Raw genomic sequence first — 22,490 nt, 5'->3', positions numbered from 1 at the left:
TGTGCACCTTTAGCAGTGCTGACTCAGTGCTATGTCGGGATCTGAAACCAGACTGAAATTTATCAAGAACAGAGTTCAACTCTAAAAATGCCTGCACTTGAATAAAAACAACTTTTTCTAAAACCTTAGAAAGAAAAGGCAAATGGGAGACGGGCCTAAAATTGGACAACACTGAGGGGTCAAGGTGTGGCTTTTTAAGTAGGGGCCTAACCACAGCGTGTTTGAAGGCAGCTGGGACAGACCCTAAGCTAAGACAAGTGTTGATAAAAACAAGCAGACTTGACCCAACAGAATTAAAAACCTCTTTTAAGAGCTTGGCCGGAATGATACCTAAGGGACAGTTAGTAGGTTTCATGCCACTAACCACCTTGGTGAAAACCGACAGAGAAATGGTCTCAAACTGCTCGAAAACAGCAGACTGTGTATTTATTGTGTTAGTCTGACTGAAACTGTGCTAAATCTAATTTCTCAAAGTCAGACTAACACACCCATATCTCCACCTATCGTAGAGGAGTCGGACATACTTGGGTCAATAAATCGAGTCCCCTCTGGTGCTGGTATACTGGGACAAGGACAGTAGTCCAAATAATGGCCTAGCCGAGCTGTAACTGTCGCTGGACTTTACTGTGCATGTGAACATACTGACTGTCTCCTGCATGCTGAAAACGGAGGTTGAAACATTAAAACGAAGCAGCACTGATCAAATATAAACCAAGAGGCTCTGTCAAACAGACCTCACTGAGGGTCCAGTGTTATGTATACTGGGCATCCTACCAATGGAGACTAACCTGTCCTCAAAAGTATGTGCCTGGGTGAAACTAGCCCTCGTCACAGAGAACAGGACAGTGCTGAGACACTGGAAGTCTGTTAATGTGCCAAAGGAGATCTCTGGGTCCAGTCCTCGCTCTGTGTGCATTAATGTGTTGATGCAAAGTGGAAGAACACAGCACACAATATGATGTGGTATAAATGTTACATGACAGCCTGTGTTACTCACTGCCAAGAAGAACGTGCACGTCCTTTTCTTTTTCCTTGTTATTTTTTCTTTTAAGTTTGAATGTCGTTTGTACACCTGTAACGTTCTGACTGTCCTGATGCTGACAAAGCAATAAAGAGTTCGATCATGAACCAAGAGTCTGTCACTGCCTTGAATGTTTGTCAAGAAAATGAATCAAGTCACTTGATAATCACCTCTTTTTTCATTTTACATCCACTTGAACCCCTCTATTTTTCACTGCTCACATATTTCATCACTCCCATTACTAATATTTTCATAACTTCCAGTTTGTTGAATCACGTTTTGCTCCTTCACACACTTTCCTTAAATGACACTTTTGTGTTGTGAGTGATGATTGATGAATGTAAGGTGGGGAAAATGATGAAATATGGTTTGGTTTTCATCAAGTTATGATTGCTTTAATCAAACCAAATTTACAATGAATCAAATAACTTGATAATTCTTCACTTTGTTTTGTTGTTTTCATCACCTCCATTTTGATCCATCAGTTTTTGTCACGTCCACTCCTCATAACGTGTTGCAGAGCAGTAAAAAGAAACTCAAGGTTAAAGGTCAAGAACAAAATAAAAGCAGGTGAAAGTATTTTTTAAATGTTATCCTTGACCTCCTCTGTTCAGGGATGTAGCACCACATATTGGATCCCTTGCATAAGCAGTCTGTGTGGGCCCCGCACCTTTCCCCTCTTGATCCATCTCTCTCACCTGTTGGTGAGGGTTGGCGCCAGGATGTCCCGGGAGGATGCCAACTACAGGCGCTCCATTTCAGCTGCAGAGCGCCTGTCCATCTGTCTCCGGTGAGTAGCAGTTTATTGTTTTCTCAACAACTGGACGTCAGGGCGTCAAGTCGGGAGAATCTCAACTGTTACAGCTCACGCTACAATAACAAAATTAAATTAAACTGAAAGGACTGTACACTTACTTTGACTCACTAACCTAAATATTATGACTGCTAAACCTACAAACCAATTAGAAACGGCGATGTAAAGCCACCGGCATACCTCTATGTATGATATTGTATGTAATTTGGAAAGGTGGACACTCTACTAAATAACTGGGGGAGGGACACAGGGATTAAGAAATCACAAACTGTACCTTTAATTAGAAGCTAGATGAATAGACACACATGAAATACAATACACAATATTATCCTGACTAAACCTTATACTAAATAGCCTAAGCTAACTATGCTAAGTCCCTATGCTAATCCTGTGCTATGGTACCAGATGGTTGGAGCTCGTGCAGCGATGATGTCCAGGAAAGATGAAAGTCCCAAGTGTAGAGGGGGAGCAGGTGAAACTGAAGATGAGGGTGGGTGTGACTGTCTGTCGAAGGAGCCGGCTACAGAGTTTTTAGTCCACGGTAAAGTGGTGTGACGAAGGCTAGCTAGCTTAGCTCTAGCTGGCTCGCGACTCTCAGCTGGCGTTGATCTGCACACCAGGCAGGAACAGTCCCGAAACTCCTCTTCACGTCTTCAGCGACCAACGGACGGCAACAACGGCCATGTCCGGACACTCACGCAGGCATACACGCATCAAAGAGCTCGCGCGCAGATCAGAGAAGGCTGCAACTACACAAGCGCCGACAAAACTACGGCATCACTATTTTAGACACACAACATGCGTTACAGACAAATATACATACAAATATATTTGGCATGAAAATAATAAACTAAATCAAAGTGAGAAGAAAGAGAAACCTAGCTGGGTGGGGGCAAGGTTATTTTCTATTCCTTATCTATTACTCAAACTGAGCTTAACTGAACTAATCTAAATGTGCTTCTGGACCGTCGTAACATCAACGCTGATTGGCTTTTGCGGCACAGCGTCACGCGAATTCGCCTCAAAAGTTCAATATTTTCAACTCGAGCGATGAGGCGATGGACGCGAATTTCACGGCTATTGCGCCGCGCCTACGCGACTATCACAACCATCGCGCCGCCCTGCGCGACTTCGCGGCTAATCGCGTCTTTGTAGTGACTTCTCGACACGCGAATTCGCGCTCAGTGTGAACGCAGTTACTCACCATTTTCACACACTGAGGCTTTAAACACACGTGAAAAAGGCAACTAAAGAAGAAATGACCCAACAATGTTAAAAATTAAAAACAAGAAAACGTGAAAAATGAAACAACCTGGAAAGAGCGCTTAAAAATGATAATAATTCTGTAACATCATTTTAAAATGTAATAATCATAACAATAATTATAAGTGTAGATTTTCCCGAGCTTTAAAAAAAAAAATCTAAATCTTTTTTACTTCTTTTTTGGTCATTAAAAAATCTTCTCACCAAGTTTCTCATTGTCTTTTTTTCATGTTTCCTCACCACTGAGCTCAGGGTTCAAAGGGTTAAATATGTGTAACTTTGGGCCTTAAAAAATACGTTACGTTAAAATTCACCCCATGTACAGTTGTCACGAGTGTAGAAATTAGCTATAGAGACCAAAACTGTTTTTGTAGCAGACTGTAAACATGTTTACTAAACATTATTACTTGGGGCAAATAAATAAATAAATAAATAAATAAAATAAAAAATATAAAAAACTTTATCATTACATCTAAACATATACATGAATGAAAATATCTATTATAAAAATAATGATAAATCTTGCAATCAGCCTGTAGATGTTTTCCCAATTGTGCTCATTTAAATGTTGTTGCTCATTGTCCTCCTTTTCTTTTGAAATCCCTGACCGGAACCTGTATTGTTTCCTGTTTTCAGTTTAACAGCTGATGGTGAAGATAAGAAAGAAACCTTTTTATAGTCACCTGTACAAACATGTCACAAACTAAAGTGCAGAACCAAATGATCTGGTGCATTCAGGTCCTGTGGGGATTCAGAACTGCACCAAGTAACTAATTTGAATCAAAACACATCTTTTACTCAAAATGACTTCCTGAATTGAATCTGTTTTCTCTCAAACAAAACTCAAAGACTTTCATCTGCTAATAGTTTAATTGTTGGAGTTTCATTATCTTTACAGCAGTGATTAAATTCTGTGTCTCATATTTACTGTTTTAGAATTATTGTAAACAATCATGAGTTTGATGAAACTTAATTATGGGACAGTTTAGAAAACTGTGGAGCCGTCTCCAAACCCTCTGATTCTTAGAAGAGTTTACCTCCTAAAAGAGGAAGTGATCAGTGTTTTTAAATGAGAAATGAGTTCTGTTGGAAACAAGTGTTAAACACACAGTATCTCTGTCAAACTGCTCCTCTTCCTGGAATGACTCAGAGCTTGATGAGCCCTCCCTCCTCTTCCTGCTCTCACACACACAGCCAGCTCCACTCTGTCCACACATTTCCTTGTTCCCTCCCCTTCAGATCTACAGTGTGTAACCAACACGGTGGTGACGTGAGAGAGCTGACAGACTCCATTCACTGCAGGAACACATGATAGTTAGATCAGAGCTCAAACTAGCTGTTGACACTGAGAGGTGAAATGGCGCAGAAAGGAGTTGAGCTGGACCGAGAAACCTTCTCTTGTTCCATCTGTCTGGATCTACTGAAGGATCCGGGGACTCTTCCCTGTGGACACAGCTACTGCATCAACTGTATTCAAAGCTTCTGGGATGGAGAGGATGAGAAGAGAATCTACAGCTGCCCTCAGTGTAGGCAGAGCTTCACACCAAGGCCTGTCCTGATGAAAAACACCATGTTAGCAGATCTGGTGGAGGAACTGAAGAAGACTGGACTCCAAGCTGCTCCTGCTGATCACTGCTATACTGGAGCTGAAGATGTGGACCAACATAAAGGCCACGACACAGTGTCAGCTGCAGCAGAAAGGACAGGAGTCAGAGATAAACTACAGGACGCTCTGAGGGACACATGGACAAACGTCTCACTGACAGGGACTGAAGTGGATGTTTTACTGCCACAACCAGAGCCCAAGACCAGAGCTGAGTTCTTCAGATATTCACGTCACATCACACTGGATCCAAACACAGTCAGCACATGGCTGTTATTATCTGAGGGGAACAGGAAAGTGACAGGAATGAGACAACAACAGTCTTATTCTAAACACCCAGACAGATTCATTGGATGGCGTCAGGTCCTGAGTAGAGAGAGTCTGACTGGACGTTGTTACTGGGAGGTGGAGTGGAGAGGAGGAGTTTATGTAGCAGTCGCATACAAGACTATCAGACGAGTAGGGTTTTGGGAGGGTGAATGTGTATTTGGATACAATGACAAATCTTGGGCGTTATATTGTGACCCGATCAGTTATATATTTCATCACAACAAAGTCGAAACTCCCGTCTCAGGTCCTCGGTCCTCCAGAGTAGGAGTGTACCTGGATCACAGTGCAGGTATTCTGTCCTTCTACAGCGTCTCTGAAACCATGACTCTCCTCCACAGAGTCCAGACCACATTCACTCAGCCTCTCTATGCTGGACTTTGGCTTTCTTATTATGATTCCACAGCTGAGTTGTGTCAAATCAAATAGTCTGAAGTCATTTAAGGGTTAAACTCTGTGTTTGGTCTCCATGTTTGTTGCTGACAGCTGATTGTTGTGGCGTTTCTTCACTGCACACAGATCAGCTGTCAGTCAAACATTGTGGACGGGACTTTGACATCTTCTCCTGAGTTGTTGTGTAAATGTTTGAGTGTGTGTAGGTGGCGCTCCTTCCTGTGTGTGTCACCTCCTTTATCCTCCACACTTTGTTCTCTTTGTGTTCATCTATAAAGAAATCTAGAATCACATTTATTTGTTTGGCAGACCAAATGTTGTTGTTGTTATGAGGTTTTATAGAAGTGTAATGATCCTGATCATAATCAATAAGGACATCATTCATTATTGTCTTGTACACAGCTGAGATTCTTGTGTGGATGAAGTGAATCTGAGCATGAAATCACTGAACAAGAGTCATTTAATAGTGTTTGCTTTCTGTTGTTGTGTCCATGAACATCAAATAAATTTGGATGCAGATCATAATTTGTGTGGTCACAAGTCATTCAAGTGAAATTTGTTATTTAAATCTTTGTTTTGATCAGATGTGGCCAGCACAAACATGATTTGTTCCTGAGCTTGTAGAATACAGACCAAAGACTGTTGTGGTTGGATAAGTGTGTCACAAAGTCCTCCTCAGTCCTGCTTCTCCCATTCTGCCTCTCTGTCCCTCCCTCCAGCCCCCTGCATCACCTCCATCCATCCACCAGATGTCCTCACACTTTCCCTCCTGTCCCAGTCACCTGACTCTCTCATTCACCTGCTCACCTGTTTCCACTTTCCCTCATCAGCCCTGCAGTATAGAAGCGCCACGTTTCCACTCATTCCCTGACAGATTGTTTTTTTCATGTTTTCTCACCACTGTGCTTCAAAAAGTTAAATATGTGTAACTTTGGGCCTAACTGTTTTTGTAGCGGGCTGTAAACATGTTTACTAAACATACAAAATAAATAAGTGAATAAAATAAAAAGATATGAAAAGCATATAATTAAATCTAAACATATACATGAATGAAAATATACTTGCTGCTCATCGTCCTTCTTTTATTTTGAAATCCCTGACCGGAACCTGTATTGTTTGGTGTTTGTAGTTAACAGCTGATGGTGTTTCCGGTGTGGGAGAGGCTCAGTGGCAGCTGCGGAGCTCCGAGCTTCAGATCTTCCGTCTGAGAGACAAATGCAACATTTTACAACCAAAAGTGCCGAAAAATAAACAGAAGAAGAAGATTTTTCAAAAGTTTAATCTGTCAGCGAGGAGAAAAGTTTGTTTCTTCACTTCCGGCAGAGAAACGTGGAGCAAAACAAACCGGTGAGTTCAGTCCGTTATTTCTTTGTCTGGTTTTGTGCAGCAGATTCTGCTGAGATCGACTAAAACTATATTAAAACAAATGGGCATTTTTAATATAATATTATTTTATACGGAGATTTGGTTGGAAATTATTATTTTTATTTTTATTATTATATTTTTAGAAATTGTGAAACTTCCTTTGTATTTTGACAAATGCAAGCCTATTTTTTCCTTAGGTGCAAAACATAATTACAGGCGTTAATAAGAGGTTTATGACGGAAATATTACAGGAATGTTGCAGCTAAAAATAGCGTGAGGCCACTATAGGCGCTATATGATGAACATGGAGAAAGTGTAGTGACTATTTAAATAGGAAGGACAATAAACACACTGTGTCACATTAATATTGTTGCAAGTGATGATTAAAGAAATAAAACTGACAAAATTAAATAATAAAATCATTCACCTCAAAGCAACCTAAGTAGAAAGTATAAAGGACTGTTAATCTGCAGTGTTGCAGTAATATCAGAGCAGTAACAAATACGCATCACACACACATGAAGTGGCCCTGAAGCAACGTTACAGAGGAGAATGATGAATTTTAAAAAGTCTCAAATTACAATAATTGTTATAAAGATTAAATCCTGTGAGGTTTGAAGTTCTATAAAAGTCTCTATTTCCTGTCGAAACATAATTAAAGTACAGTAGACTGTGGCTGCATGCAGGTTCAGCAGTGTGTGTGTGTGTGTGTGTGTGTGTGTGTGTGTGTGTGTGCTGGTGATGTTGGAGCTGCTGATGCTGAAATGGTTTGGTCCATCTTTGTGTTTCCTGCTACGCATTTTCCTCCAACATCAGCAGCTCTAACAGAGACAGGCTGCTGCTGCTGCAAGGAATGCTGGGAAACACAGGATGGGAAGAGTCCAATGTGACACACATGGGGGGAAATTAATAAATCAAATAAATTAATAACGGTCATCCTATTTGAAAATATTACACTACATAAAGATACCATAGGAAACAAAACCATATGCCATGTTTTGGCCAGGAAAATTATAGAAATATTTTGTGTTTTTAAAATCTCTATAAAATTGATTAGTATTATTTAAAGAGATCAGAGATTTAGATTTTTTCTTTATATTATTAAGTGTGAGGGGTTTTTTGTCCATATAATGGTTGACATTCTTTACATTTTTATGTTTTTTAAATCTCAACAAATGTCTTCATACTAAGGTTTCATACAATGTAAAAACCTCACATACTGTTTCAGTGAGCTAAATAGCATGCTGGTGTGGAATTTCAGAAGCAGCCACTGTCTCTGTCTGCAGATTCTCTCTGGTATGATGAATTATGTTGTATTGTGTTATTAACGAACACGACGCTCTGGTTTTGTTGCTAGTTATTTTTAGTTATTTTTATACAAACCCACCCAGAGCAGTGTCGAGGATTTCTGTTTCCAGACAGTTTGTCAGGATATGTTTGTTTTATCTTCCAAACACTGACAGGAAGGAAGGTTCACACAAAGCAGCCTCAGTGTGTGAACATGATCATTTTTGTCAACATAAGAGGAGACTCATACTAAAGCTCCAGTGTGCAGGACTCAGGGGAACATATTGGCAGATATGGAATATAATATAATAAGTATGTTTTCTTTCATGTGTAATCACCTGAATATAAGAACCGTTGTGTTTTTGTTACCTTACAACGAGACGTTTATATCTACACAGGGAGCAGGTCCTTATCTGTGGAGATCACCATGTTGTACCGCCATGTTTCTACAGTAGCCCAGAACAGACAAACAAACACTGGCTCTAGACGAGGGACATTTGTATTTTCTTGTGTTGGAGCACGATCTCACTGAAGTCATCGAAATCCAACGCTTGGGCAGTGACTTGCAGCGTCAGAAACCAATGAAAAACGGCGTCCTTTAACGGCAGCATGATACACAGCCGGTTGCCGTTATAGTTTTACGGTGCCAGGGGGAAATGCGGCAGGACAAGGATGAACGTCAAGGCGGTGAAAGTTCAAGTGGGGCAGGTGGGAGGGGTGATGTGTGGGTCCAATCAGAGTGTTATACATATTATTCATATATCACTGCAGTGATGCATTATCATGTAAGAGGTATTTCAATATATTAAAATATTCAATAAATTTGACCAGTTCTGTGTTTCGTATGTAAATATCTAACTCGCTGTAAAATAAAAGTCGTGCAACAGAATGCACAAGTTGTAAAAGTATAAAGTAACATAAAAACTATATAGTTAAGTCAGCAGTGGTGGAAAGTAACTAAGTGCACTTACTTAAGTATAAGTACTCGGGGTGCAACGGTACAGGTAGCCCACGGTACAGTCCATACCTCGGTTTTGGTTCGGTTTCGGTACGTGTTTTGTGCTTAAAGAGAACAGTTTTTTTTTCCCAAAAAATTCTCTCTTTATTTTGCTTGTCAGCAAAAACCGCATTTCGCAGTAAACAAATTCCAGTATCACTTGACATGCTGCTGTGTTGCCTATTCAAGTGCTGAATTTGTTATTTACGTGACAACGCCTGAACGCAACACAGGCTCCGCTCCATAGACTGTGTGTTCAGTGCCGCGCTGCGGGTCCTGGCCGGACTCGCTTATAATTATAATTATAATTGTCGGTCAGGAAATTGCACCCTGGGCCGCACTCTTGTGTGCTCACCTGTGTGTGTGTGTGTGTGTGTGTGTGTGTGTGTGTGTGTGTGTGGCTTTTGTGCAGCAGGCTGACTCAGCCGTCCATGGACCTGTGGACATGCACACACACACAGTGGCCTGTAAAGCATCAATGCAAAATTAATAGCAAAACCGAAAAACCGCGGTCCATAAGGGCGAATTGATCCGTGCAGGGCGGACCGAACAGTTCAATATTTTACCGAGAACCATTGCGTCCCTAATAAGTACAAATTTGAGGTATTTAACCTGAATATTTCCGTTTAATTCAACTGTACACTTCTACTGTTCAACATAATGAGTACTTTTACTTCCGGGTTCTGAAAGTACATTTTGATGCCACTACTTTTATACTTTTATTTAAGTAACATTTTGAATGTAGGACTTTTATTTGGTTTTGTTGTTTTTACACTGTACTATTGCTGCTTTAACTTAAGTAAAAGATGTGAATACTTCTCCCACCACTAGAAGTACAGTACAAGTAAAAGTACTTCAGTTACCACTGGACTCTTTGACCTTTCCCAGTTGGTGACAAGTCCTGGAAAAAATAAAACTATCCAAAATGCACTGGGTGTTTCTGGGAAACTTTTTAACGGGCCACAGAACTAGATTTTTATATGATTATTCATCTTCTCCACGGGAGATCATTCTGACTCTCCTGACGATGAACCCTTCACATTTGAATGACCTTTCCTCTAACGCCACCCTCAGGACAAAGTGACGCACTAAAGCTAAATCACCAGGATGTTGTTTGTTCTGTCTGCAGGGCTTCAGACCGTTAGTGCTTTTTAAACTCCGAGGAGCATTTTTCAGTTGAGACAACCCCCGTTTCACTGTAACACAGAGCGTCTCTGTTTGCAGCCCACTGACAGCCGCTGACCCAGTTCATCTGCTCATTAATGTTTTATTCAGCAGCACAACAGAATGGAGTCAGACCTCTGAGTGACCTGCAGGAGGCGAAACAAGCTTGGAGACAGAGTTTGGGCCTTTGAGCAGAGTTACTTTGCACCTTTAAAGAAATATTCAAGAAAAAATACACTTATTTGTTTTTGCAGTCGTCGATGAAAACACACCGTTGGTACCACTCTCGTGTGTGTGATGTGGTTAGCATGACTACCAGTCAGCTGCCAGCCTTTATGCTAAGCTAGGCTAACCACATCCTGACTCTGCGTCCGTACGCTGCGTTTAAAGGTGCAATCTGTGAATCCGAATATAAGCAGGCATTAAAAACAGGCTCTATCTAGTCTGTCCTGTATGGTTCAGACTAAATTAATTATCTTTGAATATTAGAAAATATAACTTTATTATTTTCACTGGCAGAAAAACATACTTTAGAGATTTATCCAGAATTATACTTGGGTCTGTTGAGATGCCTCAAGTGTCCAGTACATAATTCATGGGCATTTGTTTGATGAAAGTTTGAATTGGAGAGAACAAACTGACACTGAGAGAGCTTAATGGTACCAGAAAAACCAGAGTAAAGCCCAAACACATCCTGACACCATCTAATCTCAGCTGGTGTCACCGGGCCCCTGATATCTCACTGTCATCTGATGTCTTGTGCACACACAGTCACAGGAAGCAACATGTGACTCCACCTCGGCAACAATAAGTCAAACTGAGCCTTCAGGCTTTTCAGTGGGACTGTTAGAGACAAAGTTCCTCCCAGCAGTCACAGAGTTAACAGGAAACATGAGCTCAGAGTCACAGCCCCTCTGTTTTTCTCCTCTTTTCTTCTTCTTCTGCTTTTTCTCTCAGGCTGCTGCTGCAGGATGTGAGAGAACCACAACACAAAACACTGAGGACTGAACGCCACAGCAGATCTGAGACAAGAGCAGGGACAAGTCTGAAGGTACGGCTTTAAAAGACTTCTCTTGTGTGTCTGTCTTTATAAATAAATACCCTGAACTTATTTTGCAGTCTGATCAGTGAGTGGATTAGATTTATATTAGCTGGGAGAGTTAATCCCTGAGTGCTCAGACTGGAGAGCAGCTCTGCAGGGATTAACTCAACTGATGGAGCTTTGATAAGTTACTGGAAAGCAGATCGGATCGGAGAGGCGGACAGATTACTGAAGAGCTGGAAGAGGGCTTATTTAGATTTTTGTGTCTGCTGGATGTTATTCTGTATATTTCGTCTCCTCTTAACCCAGCAGTGAATGTATCTCCTAACATGTACAGTGTGTGTATCTACAGCCTTCTTCTTCCCTTGCTGGTAAAACTCATCACTGAGCCACACTGTGTCACCGGGTGACTTCATCCTTCATCACCATGAACACACACACTGCAGTTTATTTTGACTCAATCCCACACACACTGTCCTGCTGCCACAAATACTCACTGGAGCACCAAATGTGGATTAATCCGCCACTGGAAATAGTCCCCAACAGAGTCACTGTGTGAGAAAAACTACAGTAAGCAGCTGTTTAAGGAAACTGCTGCTGAAACGATATCAGTGTTTTTAAAGAGGCTGCAGACAGCGTAGTGAGGTCAGACAGTGCTGAGGGACGCTCCAACACATTGTTAGTTTTGGTCTCTTTTAACGGTCAGAAAAACGTCTGCATGTTTCTCACAGCTGGTGTCGGGTTTCTGATGTCTTTCACAGATCGGCAGGAGACGCTCGGCTGCAGACAAACATGGCTCTGTTCTTCTCCGGAGCTGTTACAAGTACGTTTATCAGCAGCAGCAGATACACACAACACACAGCTGTGTCCCCACTGTAATGTAAAACAGACTGTTATTTTTTGTTTGGTAAAAATGCTCTTTGAAAACGTAGGATCCCTGATTCTTATGACTTCTTTGATCATCTGAGCACGGCCGTCCAGAGGGACACTTTGGTCGTTCTAAATATCAAAAAAGTTGTCAGAAATAATAATTATTGTAAGATTTTACTGGGTGGAAGTGCTTCCAGTGTCAAGACTGAACTTTCACACTCATTTCCTGTCTGGATGTTTATATTCCCTGAACTGTGCGATTAAGAAAAGTATTGTTTTTGATGTCTCCACACTCCTCCATTCACGACTTGGCTGCTGTCACATTATATGAATGACCCTGACAACCTGACAACAATAAGCTCCCTGTCCGTCACATTCCTGCAGAGGATTTATCAGCATCACGTCAGCTCTGTTCAGAAGAGTACGTTTACTCAAGTGGTTTCCCAGGCCGACCTCAGGAATGTCCTCCGCTCTTCAAACTGATAAAAGTCAACTCGTCTTTATTTAGAAACAAAGTCAGCTTCAGAGAACAAACGTGTGTGTGTGAGTTGTTTTTTTTACCTTCCTGTTAGTCTGACTTATATAATCTTTTCTGTTGTTCAGGTTCCCCAATAAAACGCAGGTTGCGGGCCAATCACTCCTGTCAGAGGTAAAAATGCTTCTGTTACCTTCACCACATATTTCCCGCTGCCACAGACGTGTTGAATATATCTGTACACGCAACAACGAATTAGATCAACTGACTGGTTTTATAACCTCCCGTCTGTGTCTCCCTCAGCCTCGACCAGTCTCTCCTCTCTCCTGACTCCTCGTATGTCTGTTACTCATCTGTGGATGGAGGCGAGCCGTGCTCCTGCCGCCGCTCGCCGCGCCTCCTCACCAACGGATACTACAGCGTCACTGAGGACAGCTTCTCCTGGGACGACGACGGCAACGTGTCGCTGACTCCTTGCAAGACCAACGTGTCCTATAAGGAGAACCTCGTCAGGTGAGAGCAGTTTGTAAAACTAACTTTATTTAAACAGGAGCACAGAGTGGATTTGTTCTTTAAAGGGACAGTGTTTAAAAGTTTTTCTAACATACACTGATGATGAGCTCGTAAATCTGCTGCCACACAGTTCCCAAATGTGGGAGTTTCTTTTGAGCGTGCATTCCCACACCAGGCGAGTTAGTTTGTGTAGAAGGCATCCAAGGGGCAACTGTGGCTCAGGAAGCAGAGCGGGTTGTCCATTAATCAGAAGCTCAGCGGCTCCTCTGGCTCCTACTTGTTGAAGTGTCTTTGGGTAAGATACTGAACCCCAGATTGGCATGGTACCCTTGGCCACTAGTGTGTGAATGTGTGTGTGATTGGGAGTGTTACTCGTAGCGTAAAAGCGCTTTGAGAGGTTGGAAGACTAAAAAAGGGGCTCGACAAGTGCAAGTCCATTTACCATTTGACCATAGACAGGTAAGAGGCTGCAAACTGCTGTAAAACCCACCTGAGACACATATTCTGAGTGGACTGTGTGCATGTCCAAAGACTGGCCCCAAAACCTGAATAATACCAGCATATCCCACATGTCTTAATCGTTAAACACTAATATCTAAACAGTTTACACGACCCACATCAAATTCAGAATATTGTCATGCTCTGAATGATAGTGGAATATAAGCGTGCATGTGAACGTAGCCAGCTGTAAAAGAAACTGGAAGTTTGTCATCAAAATCTGTGCAGACATAAATCTGAACCGCCTCATGTTTCACCGTCAAATGCACAACAATAACAAACTGGAATCCACGTTAGCAAAGCTCCTCTGCAAACTTCACAGCAGAAACAGAAGGATCAGACACGAGCTAATAGAAGCACATGATGTGCTAAACTAGGTGTAATTCAATTGAAGGTCTTACATCATATGCAGCTCTCCAAGTCCAAGCGAGCCAGAATCTTTTCCACTGTAGGTGAGACCTGTGGCAGGTGTCTCGGTGCTCCAGCAACTCTATCACATTATTGATCAGGAATTTTGGATATCCTCTTAAAGGCACCAGCCCTAAATTTGCAACCTAGATTACACTGAGCTATCTCCAGTACAGACCAACAGATTATTAGTAAATATAAAAATTTTCTGCTTTCAGGAGGAAGACTCTGAAGCACTGAAAACACCTCCCTGTGGATCAGTTATCTTGTGTTTCACTTAAAGCTACAGTTGGTGACTTTAATGAAAATAACTTTGTCATATTAGCGGAAACTGTCACTGTAGTCAGAAAGAAGTACATTAGACTGATAGCCTGCGAAATCAATCATGTCCCTCCCCTTTTCCTCCTGCAAAAGTTAGTCCGGCTAGTGGGCGGTGCTTGGTACTCCTGTTTAACTGTTTCCAACATGGCGGCCGGGTCCCAAACTTTCTCATTTTACAGCTAAACAGTCACTAAAAATGTTTCTGAAAACATCTGAGGTGACAAATAAGCAATGCAGTAACAGAGTCTTGATTCACATTTGATCAGCGCCGCCTAGTTCAACAGTTAAAGCACAGTTCACGAGCAGTGACTGACATGATTGACAGCTGCGTTAGAGACTCTGCGGCTCTGATTGGTTGGTTTGCTACGAAGCAATACGGTAGGCAGAGGAATGTGGTTTTCTTCCACGGATTATCTGTCTCATGTAGCGCTGTGTGAATATAGTGACAGTTTCAGCAACAGTGAAATAAGTTATTTCTTAGAAACGTCACCAACTGTAGCTGGAGTTCCACAGGGATCTGTGTTGGGGCCTGCACTGTTTGTTGTTTATATAAATGATTTACCAGATATGTTACAATCTGATGTGTGTCTTTTTGTGGACGATACTCAAATATTTAGAATAATTACTAAGGACAGCAACACAGCCCATCTTCAAGAAGATCCCCAGCATGAGTAACTGATGTGTTATTGAAATTAAATTCAGAAAAGTGTAAAGATTTACACACTGGGAAATCTAACGACAATAAAATGAATTATACTGTTGGAGAACTGGTGGTCCAGCATGACGATGAGGAAAAGGATATAGGTGTAGTGGTCGATAGTTCATTTGAATTCCACACACATTTCAGAAAAAGTTAAAAAGGCAAACTCCATGCTGGAGGTTATAAGAAGAACCTCTCAAAATTTATGTAGGGAAATATTTTTGCCATTATACAAATCCCTGGTGCAAGCTCGGTCTGGTGTCCTTATAAATTAAAATATATAGAAAAGATTGAGAACGTTCAGAGGAGAGCTACTAAATTAGTCCCATCCAGGTCTTAAGAGATGTCATCTGAAGAGAGGTTAAGAAAATTGCAACTACCAATAATAGTGTACAGGAGACATAGAGGAGACCTGATCGAGGTTCATAAGCTTGTTCATGGAATATATGATATCACAGTTGAGCCTGTTGTAAACTTTTGGTATCGTCGGTATGAGTTAAGAGGGAACTCCCTAGAATTATTCCCACTAAGGTGTTTTTCGGAAAAGAGAAAAAACTTTTTCACACTTGGTGCTGTAAAGGCACGGAACGAGCTCCCAGAGGATGTGGTGCGGGCTCCTTCAGTTGACTCTTTTAAACACAGGCTGGATAGATTCTGATCAGCAAAGGCTGTTCTGTCTGATTATAGAGCTGAGTTGTGATTATGAACTAATGTGATTTAACTAAGTGTATTTTGGTACTGTATTGTATGATTTTGTTTTGTGCGTGGAGTCTGGTGGAGAGGATTTATGTTCTGTACCAGAAATTTTAATTAAATTTCATTAAAATTTAATCTCGAAACGCTCGGATAAACACTGAGGAGATCCAAGGACCACTTTTACTCCACCCTCTTATGTCTTATCTCATCAAAATAAGACCCCTCCTTGATGACACATAAGCATGAAACATGTGTTTATTTACTTTTGATGAATTAGCCACGAGGCTAATTTATGCAATGTAAAATGTCATAGGTTTGTGCTAATAACATTAGCATGTTGTATGCGTTGTGTAGCCTGTAAGACAATTGTTTTATCGGTGAACCTTGTGAGTCACAATGGAACTGAATCTGAAACATAACCATTGTTAAATCCTGCTGTTGTCGATGGCTTCATATGTACACATGTAAAATGTCACGGGCCTGTGCTAATATCTTTGGCGTGTTGTAGGATAATATGGATGTATTAACCATCAGAGGGAAAATGTGTCGAGCACAGAAACCCCACCGCCTATTAGCATTTTGGAGGTGTAACTGCAGAACGACACAGACACACCACCAGCATTGAGGACACTGGCGTAAGCTACAACTATAAATCCACCGTAATCTCAGAGATTGTATGTGACCACAGAGAAACTTCCTCAGCAGATAAAAGTGAAAACAACCAGACGTCGTTCTGCGTCAGTGGAGATCAACAACATCACTGTCTAATAGCAAAAACACACCGCTGTTTAAATGAAGAGAGAATTTAAGTCACATTGTCGTGACTGTTAATACAGAGTGGTGCCAAAACTGTGACAGCTGAAACACACACACACACACACACACACACACACACACACACACACACACACACACCCACCCTTTATAGCGATGAAGTCATCCTCAGCAGCCAATCAGAGCGAGCCGTTCAGCACATGTCGAGCAGGTTTAAAAGCTGTAAATTCTTCACGTGTGATGTCTGCGGTGTTCTGGAGCCAGACTGTGATATCATCCATCAGGGTTGCTAGGAGACACTCGTGTTATTGAAACCTTTATCGTCAACATCAGAAGAGTTTCTTTGTTTTGTTTCAGAGCTGATGAACCACAGAGTTTTTTTACCTGCAACTTCACTGTCTGAAATCTGAGTATTTATTTTATTACATACTGCAGAGCGTCTCACCTCATACTGTGTGTGAGTTAACCTCTGGGGTTTGTTCATTCACACGAGCCAAACAGATCCAGGACGTGTTATATATAAAGTCGTATATATGTATTAGTAGGTTTTTTATATATAAAATCATATCTTAAACTCATTTCTGGCCTTTCAGATATGCATATTTTCAATGAGCAATCGAGCTGAAACAATTTGTCAATCGATTAATTAGTCGAGGAATAGAATTTGTTCATTTCTTTTAAATTTAAAGTAATTATTTTTCAAGCAAAGATGTGTCTGGTTTCAGCTTGTCGAGATCTCTTGCTGCTCCTTGTCTCACTTAAGTGATAAACCAAGTATCTTTGGGTTTTCAATTTTAAGGTGTCACCTGTGGCTTTGTTGACTCATAATGAATATTATTCCACAGCAGATTAATCAGCAATAAAAATAATCGGTGGTTGCAGGTCTCGTTCTGTTCTTGATTTATAAAACAAAACCTTGATGAAAATTTTAGATACTTTGGTCTTATTTTGCATTAATGTAATGGACACACACTGTGAAGAATAAATCATTACTCACAATTATGATTTGGCGAAGGGAAAATTACTTTATGGGAAATTGGAGAGAAAGAAAAAACTTAATAAAACTTAATAAAACTTAATAAAACTTAATAATCTCGTGGGACATTGTTGTGCAAATAAACAAAATGTAACCGATAAAGATCAAATGTTGGAAATCACAGAAATATAAACAGTGAAAACATGTCACGAACGTTCAACAGATGAACGTAAGCATCATTCTCTTCTTCTCTCAGAGTTTTCCGGCGCAGGCGGCGGCCCCGCGGCTCTCTGGCTCGCCTGCTGAGCGACGTGACAGAGAGCTGCCAGTCGTGGCTGGATGAGAAAGTCTTCAGAGGCGTGTTCGGGACAGGACTGAACCAAAACCAGACCTGGGACCAAGAGCTGGACCAAGACAGAGACCAGGACTGGACCAGGACCAGCAAGGAGGGCCCGACCATGTTGGACGAGTCAGCCTGGTCTGGGTTTAACAGCACCGAGCTGGACGACACCTGCAGCTTCACTTACGGTGGGTGACGGAGGGAGGTCTCAGTTCTCATCAAAGATCTGAACTATCCCTTTATCCTATTCAATTCTTCTTCTACCTCACAAAAAAGCCCTCCAGTGGTTCCAGGTAGACGTGTAAAATTATCATAAAGTGTTTTTTAAACAGTAATTCGTGTTACTAAATATACTTTTGTCTGGTTTTCTCTTTCAGACCCAACTGAGATCCCGCCCCCTCCCGACAAAGTGGTCCCGCCCCAGAAGCTGCTCGTCCAGGAGGAGATTTGTTCAGAGATCTGTCAATCAAAGGAGCGGTTCACCCAGTCGCTGGGCGGCCTCTCTGAAGTCCCGCCTCCCTCGCCCTTCTACACCAACAGCTGCTGTCAGGCCTCACCTGAGCACACAGGTGAGCTGCTGCACGCTTTATTTATTCGTTTATTAGTGTTTTATATTCTGAGTTTTATTTCAGAGGCTTCTCTTCTCTGACGGGATAGTTTCTCATCGTTAAATATTCTCAACAAAATACAAATCACACAACTTTAATCAAAGCACATTTTAAAATGCACCTTAGCACCAACATTAGTGCATAAAAAATACAGAAGTTGTAGAATTTGGACAAAGTATTTTTTGTTGTCAGTGTCTGGCTGAAATAAAAAAGATAAATGCTGGTAAATTTACAGATTTTCAGCCACAGATTTCACAGAGGACGTCTGAGATGTTGATTTGCTTGTTGCCCAAAGTTTTTATTTTCACAACTTAAGTAATATTTTATTTAATGTTTCTTTCCCACTGTTGGCTGATGGAGTTGTTTGCATTTGTGTTTCAGGGTTAACTATGAAGGCTCTGCTCCTTTTCATCTTCACCATCTTCATCTTCACTGCTCTCTACTCAGGGTAAAACTTTTATTTCCAAACATCAGTTATTAATCAGTGAAACAGATCATCTGTGTAAATATTATATATTAACTAAACAAACATGATAAGTTCGGTCGACATGTCCTTCAGCTCAGACTCAGACTCATGAAGTTCATTCATTTGGTGTTTCTAGAAAGAAGTTTTCCTTTTCACTTTAATACAGTTCCAGTTTGCTTGGAGCCTCTAGTGGCCATCAGAGGAACTGCACACACGTTGTTAATTGTTGTTGTTGTTTACCCCACATGTTCACAGGCAGGATGTGACAATGAACTGTGCATTTTGTTTCTGACTCTGTTCTTCTCTGCAGGTGTCTTATGTGGAGCGCGACCGTGGCGTCGACCGTGTTCATGATGGTCACAACATTTATGCGTGAGTATCACAAACATTGAGACCAGACGCATTACTCTACGTCAGACATTTTGGATGTGTTTTCTTCCTGAGACATGAAAACCTGCAGTGAAACATTTGTTTTATATCATACATTATTTTAATATTTTTTATGCCTCCAGCCTCTGGAGGTTGTTATGTTTCGGGTCGTCCGTCCCTCTGTCCGTCCATTCCAGCGTCTTGAGGGAATCCCTTTAGATTCAGCACAAACTTCAACTTGCACTCAAGGATGAACTGATTAGACTTTAATGGTCAAAGGTCAAGGTCACTGTGACCTCGTGTTTGTCGTATTCTCTTGAACGTGATAGCTCAAAAACACATTGTGAGAATTTCCTCAAATTTGGCACAAATGTCTACTTGGACATAAAAATGGACTGATTTGATTTTGGAGGTCAAAGTTCAAGGTCACTGTGACCTCGTGTTCGTCTCATTCTCATGAACGTAACAGCTCAAACACACCTTGAGGGAATTTCCTCAAATTAGGCACAAACGTCCATTTGAACTGAAGGATGAACTAAGTGGTCAGAGGTCAAGGTCACATTAACCTTGTGTTTATCTTAATTTTGTGAACACGGTATCTCAAGAACACCAAAGATGAACTGATTCAGATTTTGGTGGTCAAAGGTCAAGGTCACTGTGACCTGTTTGTCTCATTCTTGTGAACATGAAATCTCAAGAACAACTTGAGGGAATTTCCTCAGATTTGGCACAAATGTCCACTTGGACTCAACAATGAACTGAATAGATTTTGGTAGCCAAAGGTCAAGGTCACTGTGACCTCACAAAACGTGTTTTTGGTCAAAACTCAAGAATTCATACACTAATTATATGTTTTAGAATCTGTAGCTTCTTCGCAGCAACATCTGTTGCCTATATTAAGCATTGTCAACTGTCATGGCTACGTATGAGTTTGAAGAGACGTGGTTGTAAACTATAACTGCAACTTGAAATTAAATTAATTAAATTTGCTTGTTTTACAGACTTTTTGCGCCTTAACAAGACTTAATTTGGGTTAAAGCTTAAAGACAAAAAAAAATCATATATTGGTTTTAAAACATTTCTGATGATGCGGTCTCTTTCAGTCGTGACGAAGTCGGGGCCGATGGGCGAATGGAGGCGGGCGAAGACGGAGGTGAGTCCCAAATCAAACATGCTTCTCTTATTTCTGTCAACCCGCAGTGAAGAGACAACAATAACTAATCTGATGATTCTGTTTTTCAGGATATCACATCAAGAAATGAGTAAAAGAAGCGTCAGGAGACAGTTTCCAAAGTCTGCAATGTGAAACTTGAAGAGTGGCAGAAAAGGTCTGAAGGGACTCGGCAGAAATCTTTATATTTCACTAACTGTTTGCATGTAAGTTGCACTTAAAGTTATCCTGAGCTCCGGAAAACATTTTACAGCAACACCTGCTTGATGCTTCGACTGAAAATGAAATCTTTTTGAATGTAAATCTTTATTTAAATATGTTTTCTGCGCTGAAATGCGTCGACCAAAAGGGCTGAAGTTTTTGAACTGTTTGAAATTAAATCAAAGCCGACACATCTTAAACATTTAACCTTGAAGTCCAATGCAAAACGCTGGGAAAATCAGCATGGTGGTGCGTCCAGGTAGTCCTCTGTGTTGGATGCTGTGACCATGAAACTTTTCACCAACATCATGTTTGGATTTTCCCGGAGTGTAAAAGCTGAATCAGACAGTATGTTTGCTGTTAAAAAGCTGAAGGAGCTCATTAACGTGGTGACACAAGTTACTGTAGCTTAACTATAAAACATTAAAAAAAAGTATCCATATAAAATATAAAACATCCAAATGTACATGATGTATTTTTGAAACACTGTAAGTGTATCTTTTATTGTCAATAGTTGAACTTGGCTTTTTTGGGCTGTCCAAAGTGACCAAATGTCAGACTGAACTCGTCTGAAGAACAAATTCAGGTCCAACAGCAGTGATTCAAAACAAGAGCTGTGACTTTTTCTAAAAAAATTTTTTAAAAAAAATGCACAACACACCTGAAGTTCTAGTTCATCTACCTGGGAGTATTAACCACAGGAAGTGCCGTTTTTTTTTCCTGAAGAAACTGAATGAAGAGTTTTACTCCAAAATGTAATTAAGAAAAGATCCATACATGGAATCATGATGAAATAAATCATGCTGGTCCTGGCGCATTAAAGCAAAAAAAACAAACAGAAAAAACAAACAAACGTGAAACTCTATCAGGAGCTGCACCTTGTCAAAATAAATCCAAACCTGTATGACAGCATGTGGGACTTTACTTTGAAAGGACAGACACAGGAAGTGTCCACGCTCAGCAGTCAGACAGGAGTCAGGTTAATCTCCAGGGCTGGTACCTGCGGTTATTCCACAGGCTAGTTAATAACATGTCGGGCAGGAAATCCAAAGTGTGGGATCATTTTGAGAAGGTGAAGGACGAACCCAAGGTGATATGTAAACTCATCTTCATTGGTCGACTACAAACATGACGTATCATCTGATCATGTTCAGACAGAGTTGTTCTCTGCAGCATTTTGGAGTGAAACTCTTCAGCTGTTAAAGTGCCTTTTTATATCAGCCAGCAGTGCAGAGATACAGAATAATACAGGGAAGTGTTTGATTCAAACCTAAAATGCTGCTCAAACATTAAACAGACCTGCTGCAGTGTTACAGGGAGATCGTTCTGATGGAGGAACTCACTAAAGGATTGCGCGGCTGCTAAACCTGCACACGCAAGACAAAAAGAAACCGTGTCATCTTCAAAGCACTTGCACAGAGTAACGTGCACCTCTAACTGTGCTGCCGAGCAAATAGCATCTCAGTGCTTTCAATGACATAATATGCATACTTCCCCTTTCTATGTTAACGAGTCCAATTCACAAAGATCTGCGCTAAATATCAGCACAGCTACAGTGAAGTGTCCTCAGAGAGTTGGTGGTAACTGAAGCGTATTTTAAGGGGTGTGACGCTCAGACTTTCCAGACTGCCTTAAGTTTTGAGGAATGCTTCTGCACCTTGTCGGTCAGAACATTGAGCTCACTTCTCTTATTCTCTGCCGTTCATCTGCCTGCTGTGTTCTTGGTGCAAAAGCAACACATGAACTTTACCTCCTGGATAATTACAATCAGATGCATAAGAGGGCAAATTTCACTCAGCTGCAAAACTTTATGGGTGTGTTTGTTTTT

General features: G+C 41.0%; 2 protein-coding genes across 2 annotated transcripts; both read left to right on the top strand.

The window, feature by feature from the left end:
• Positions 1–1,692: 1,692 nt before the first annotated feature.
• Positions 1,693–21,380, top strand: tmem71 (transmembrane protein 71). Its single transcript, XM_049598551.1, has 12 exons — positions 1,693–1,811; positions 6,551–6,768; positions 11,192–11,285; positions 12,038–12,099; positions 12,750–12,795; positions 12,925–13,134; positions 17,764–18,035; positions 18,225–18,416; positions 18,837–18,903; positions 19,232–19,293; positions 20,394–20,443; positions 20,533–21,380. The coding sequence occupies exons 4-12, from the start codon at positions 12,069–12,071 to the stop codon at positions 20,554–20,556; spliced, it is 954 nt and encodes a 317-aa protein (XP_049454508.1). The 5' UTR covers positions 1,693–1,811; positions 6,551–6,768; positions 11,192–11,285; positions 12,038–12,068; the 3' UTR covers positions 20,557–21,380.
• Positions 4,319–5,946, top strand: LOC125902299 (tripartite motif-containing protein 16-like). Its single transcript, XM_049598548.1, has one exon. It carries the CDS (start codon positions 4,456–4,458, stop codon positions 5,455–5,457), a length of 1,002 nt encoding a protein of 333 aa, XP_049454505.1. The 5' UTR covers positions 4,319–4,455; the 3' UTR covers positions 5,458–5,946.
• Positions 21,381–22,490: the final 1,110 nt, after the last annotated feature.

Source organism: Epinephelus fuscoguttatus, linkage group LG15 (genome assembly GCF_011397635.1).
Source record: "Epinephelus fuscoguttatus linkage group LG15, E.fuscoguttatus.final_Chr_v1".
Classification (NCBI taxonomy): domain Eukaryota; kingdom Metazoa; phylum Chordata; class Actinopteri; order Perciformes; family Serranidae; genus Epinephelus; species Epinephelus fuscoguttatus.
This window is presented reverse-complemented; position numbering and strand designations above follow the sequence as displayed.

Bases quoted from the DNA above. Each gene is read 5' to 3' on its own strand.
- LOC125902299 (XM_049598548.1), top strand. From the start codon at position 4,456: ATGGCGCAGAAAGGAGTTGAGCTGGACCGAGAAACCTTCTCTTGTTCC.
- tmem71 (XM_049598551.1), top strand. From the start codon at position 12,069: ATGGCTCTGTTCTTCTCCGGAGCTGTTACAA. The intron at 12,100-12,749 runs GTACGTTTATCA...TCTGTTGTTCAG, and splicing joins CTTCTCCGGAGCTGTTACAA to GTTCCCCAATAAAACGCAGG. The intron at 18,904-19,231 runs GTAAAACTTTTA...TCTTCTCTGCAG, and splicing joins TTCACTGCTCTCTACTCAGG to GTGTCTTATGTGGAGCGCGA.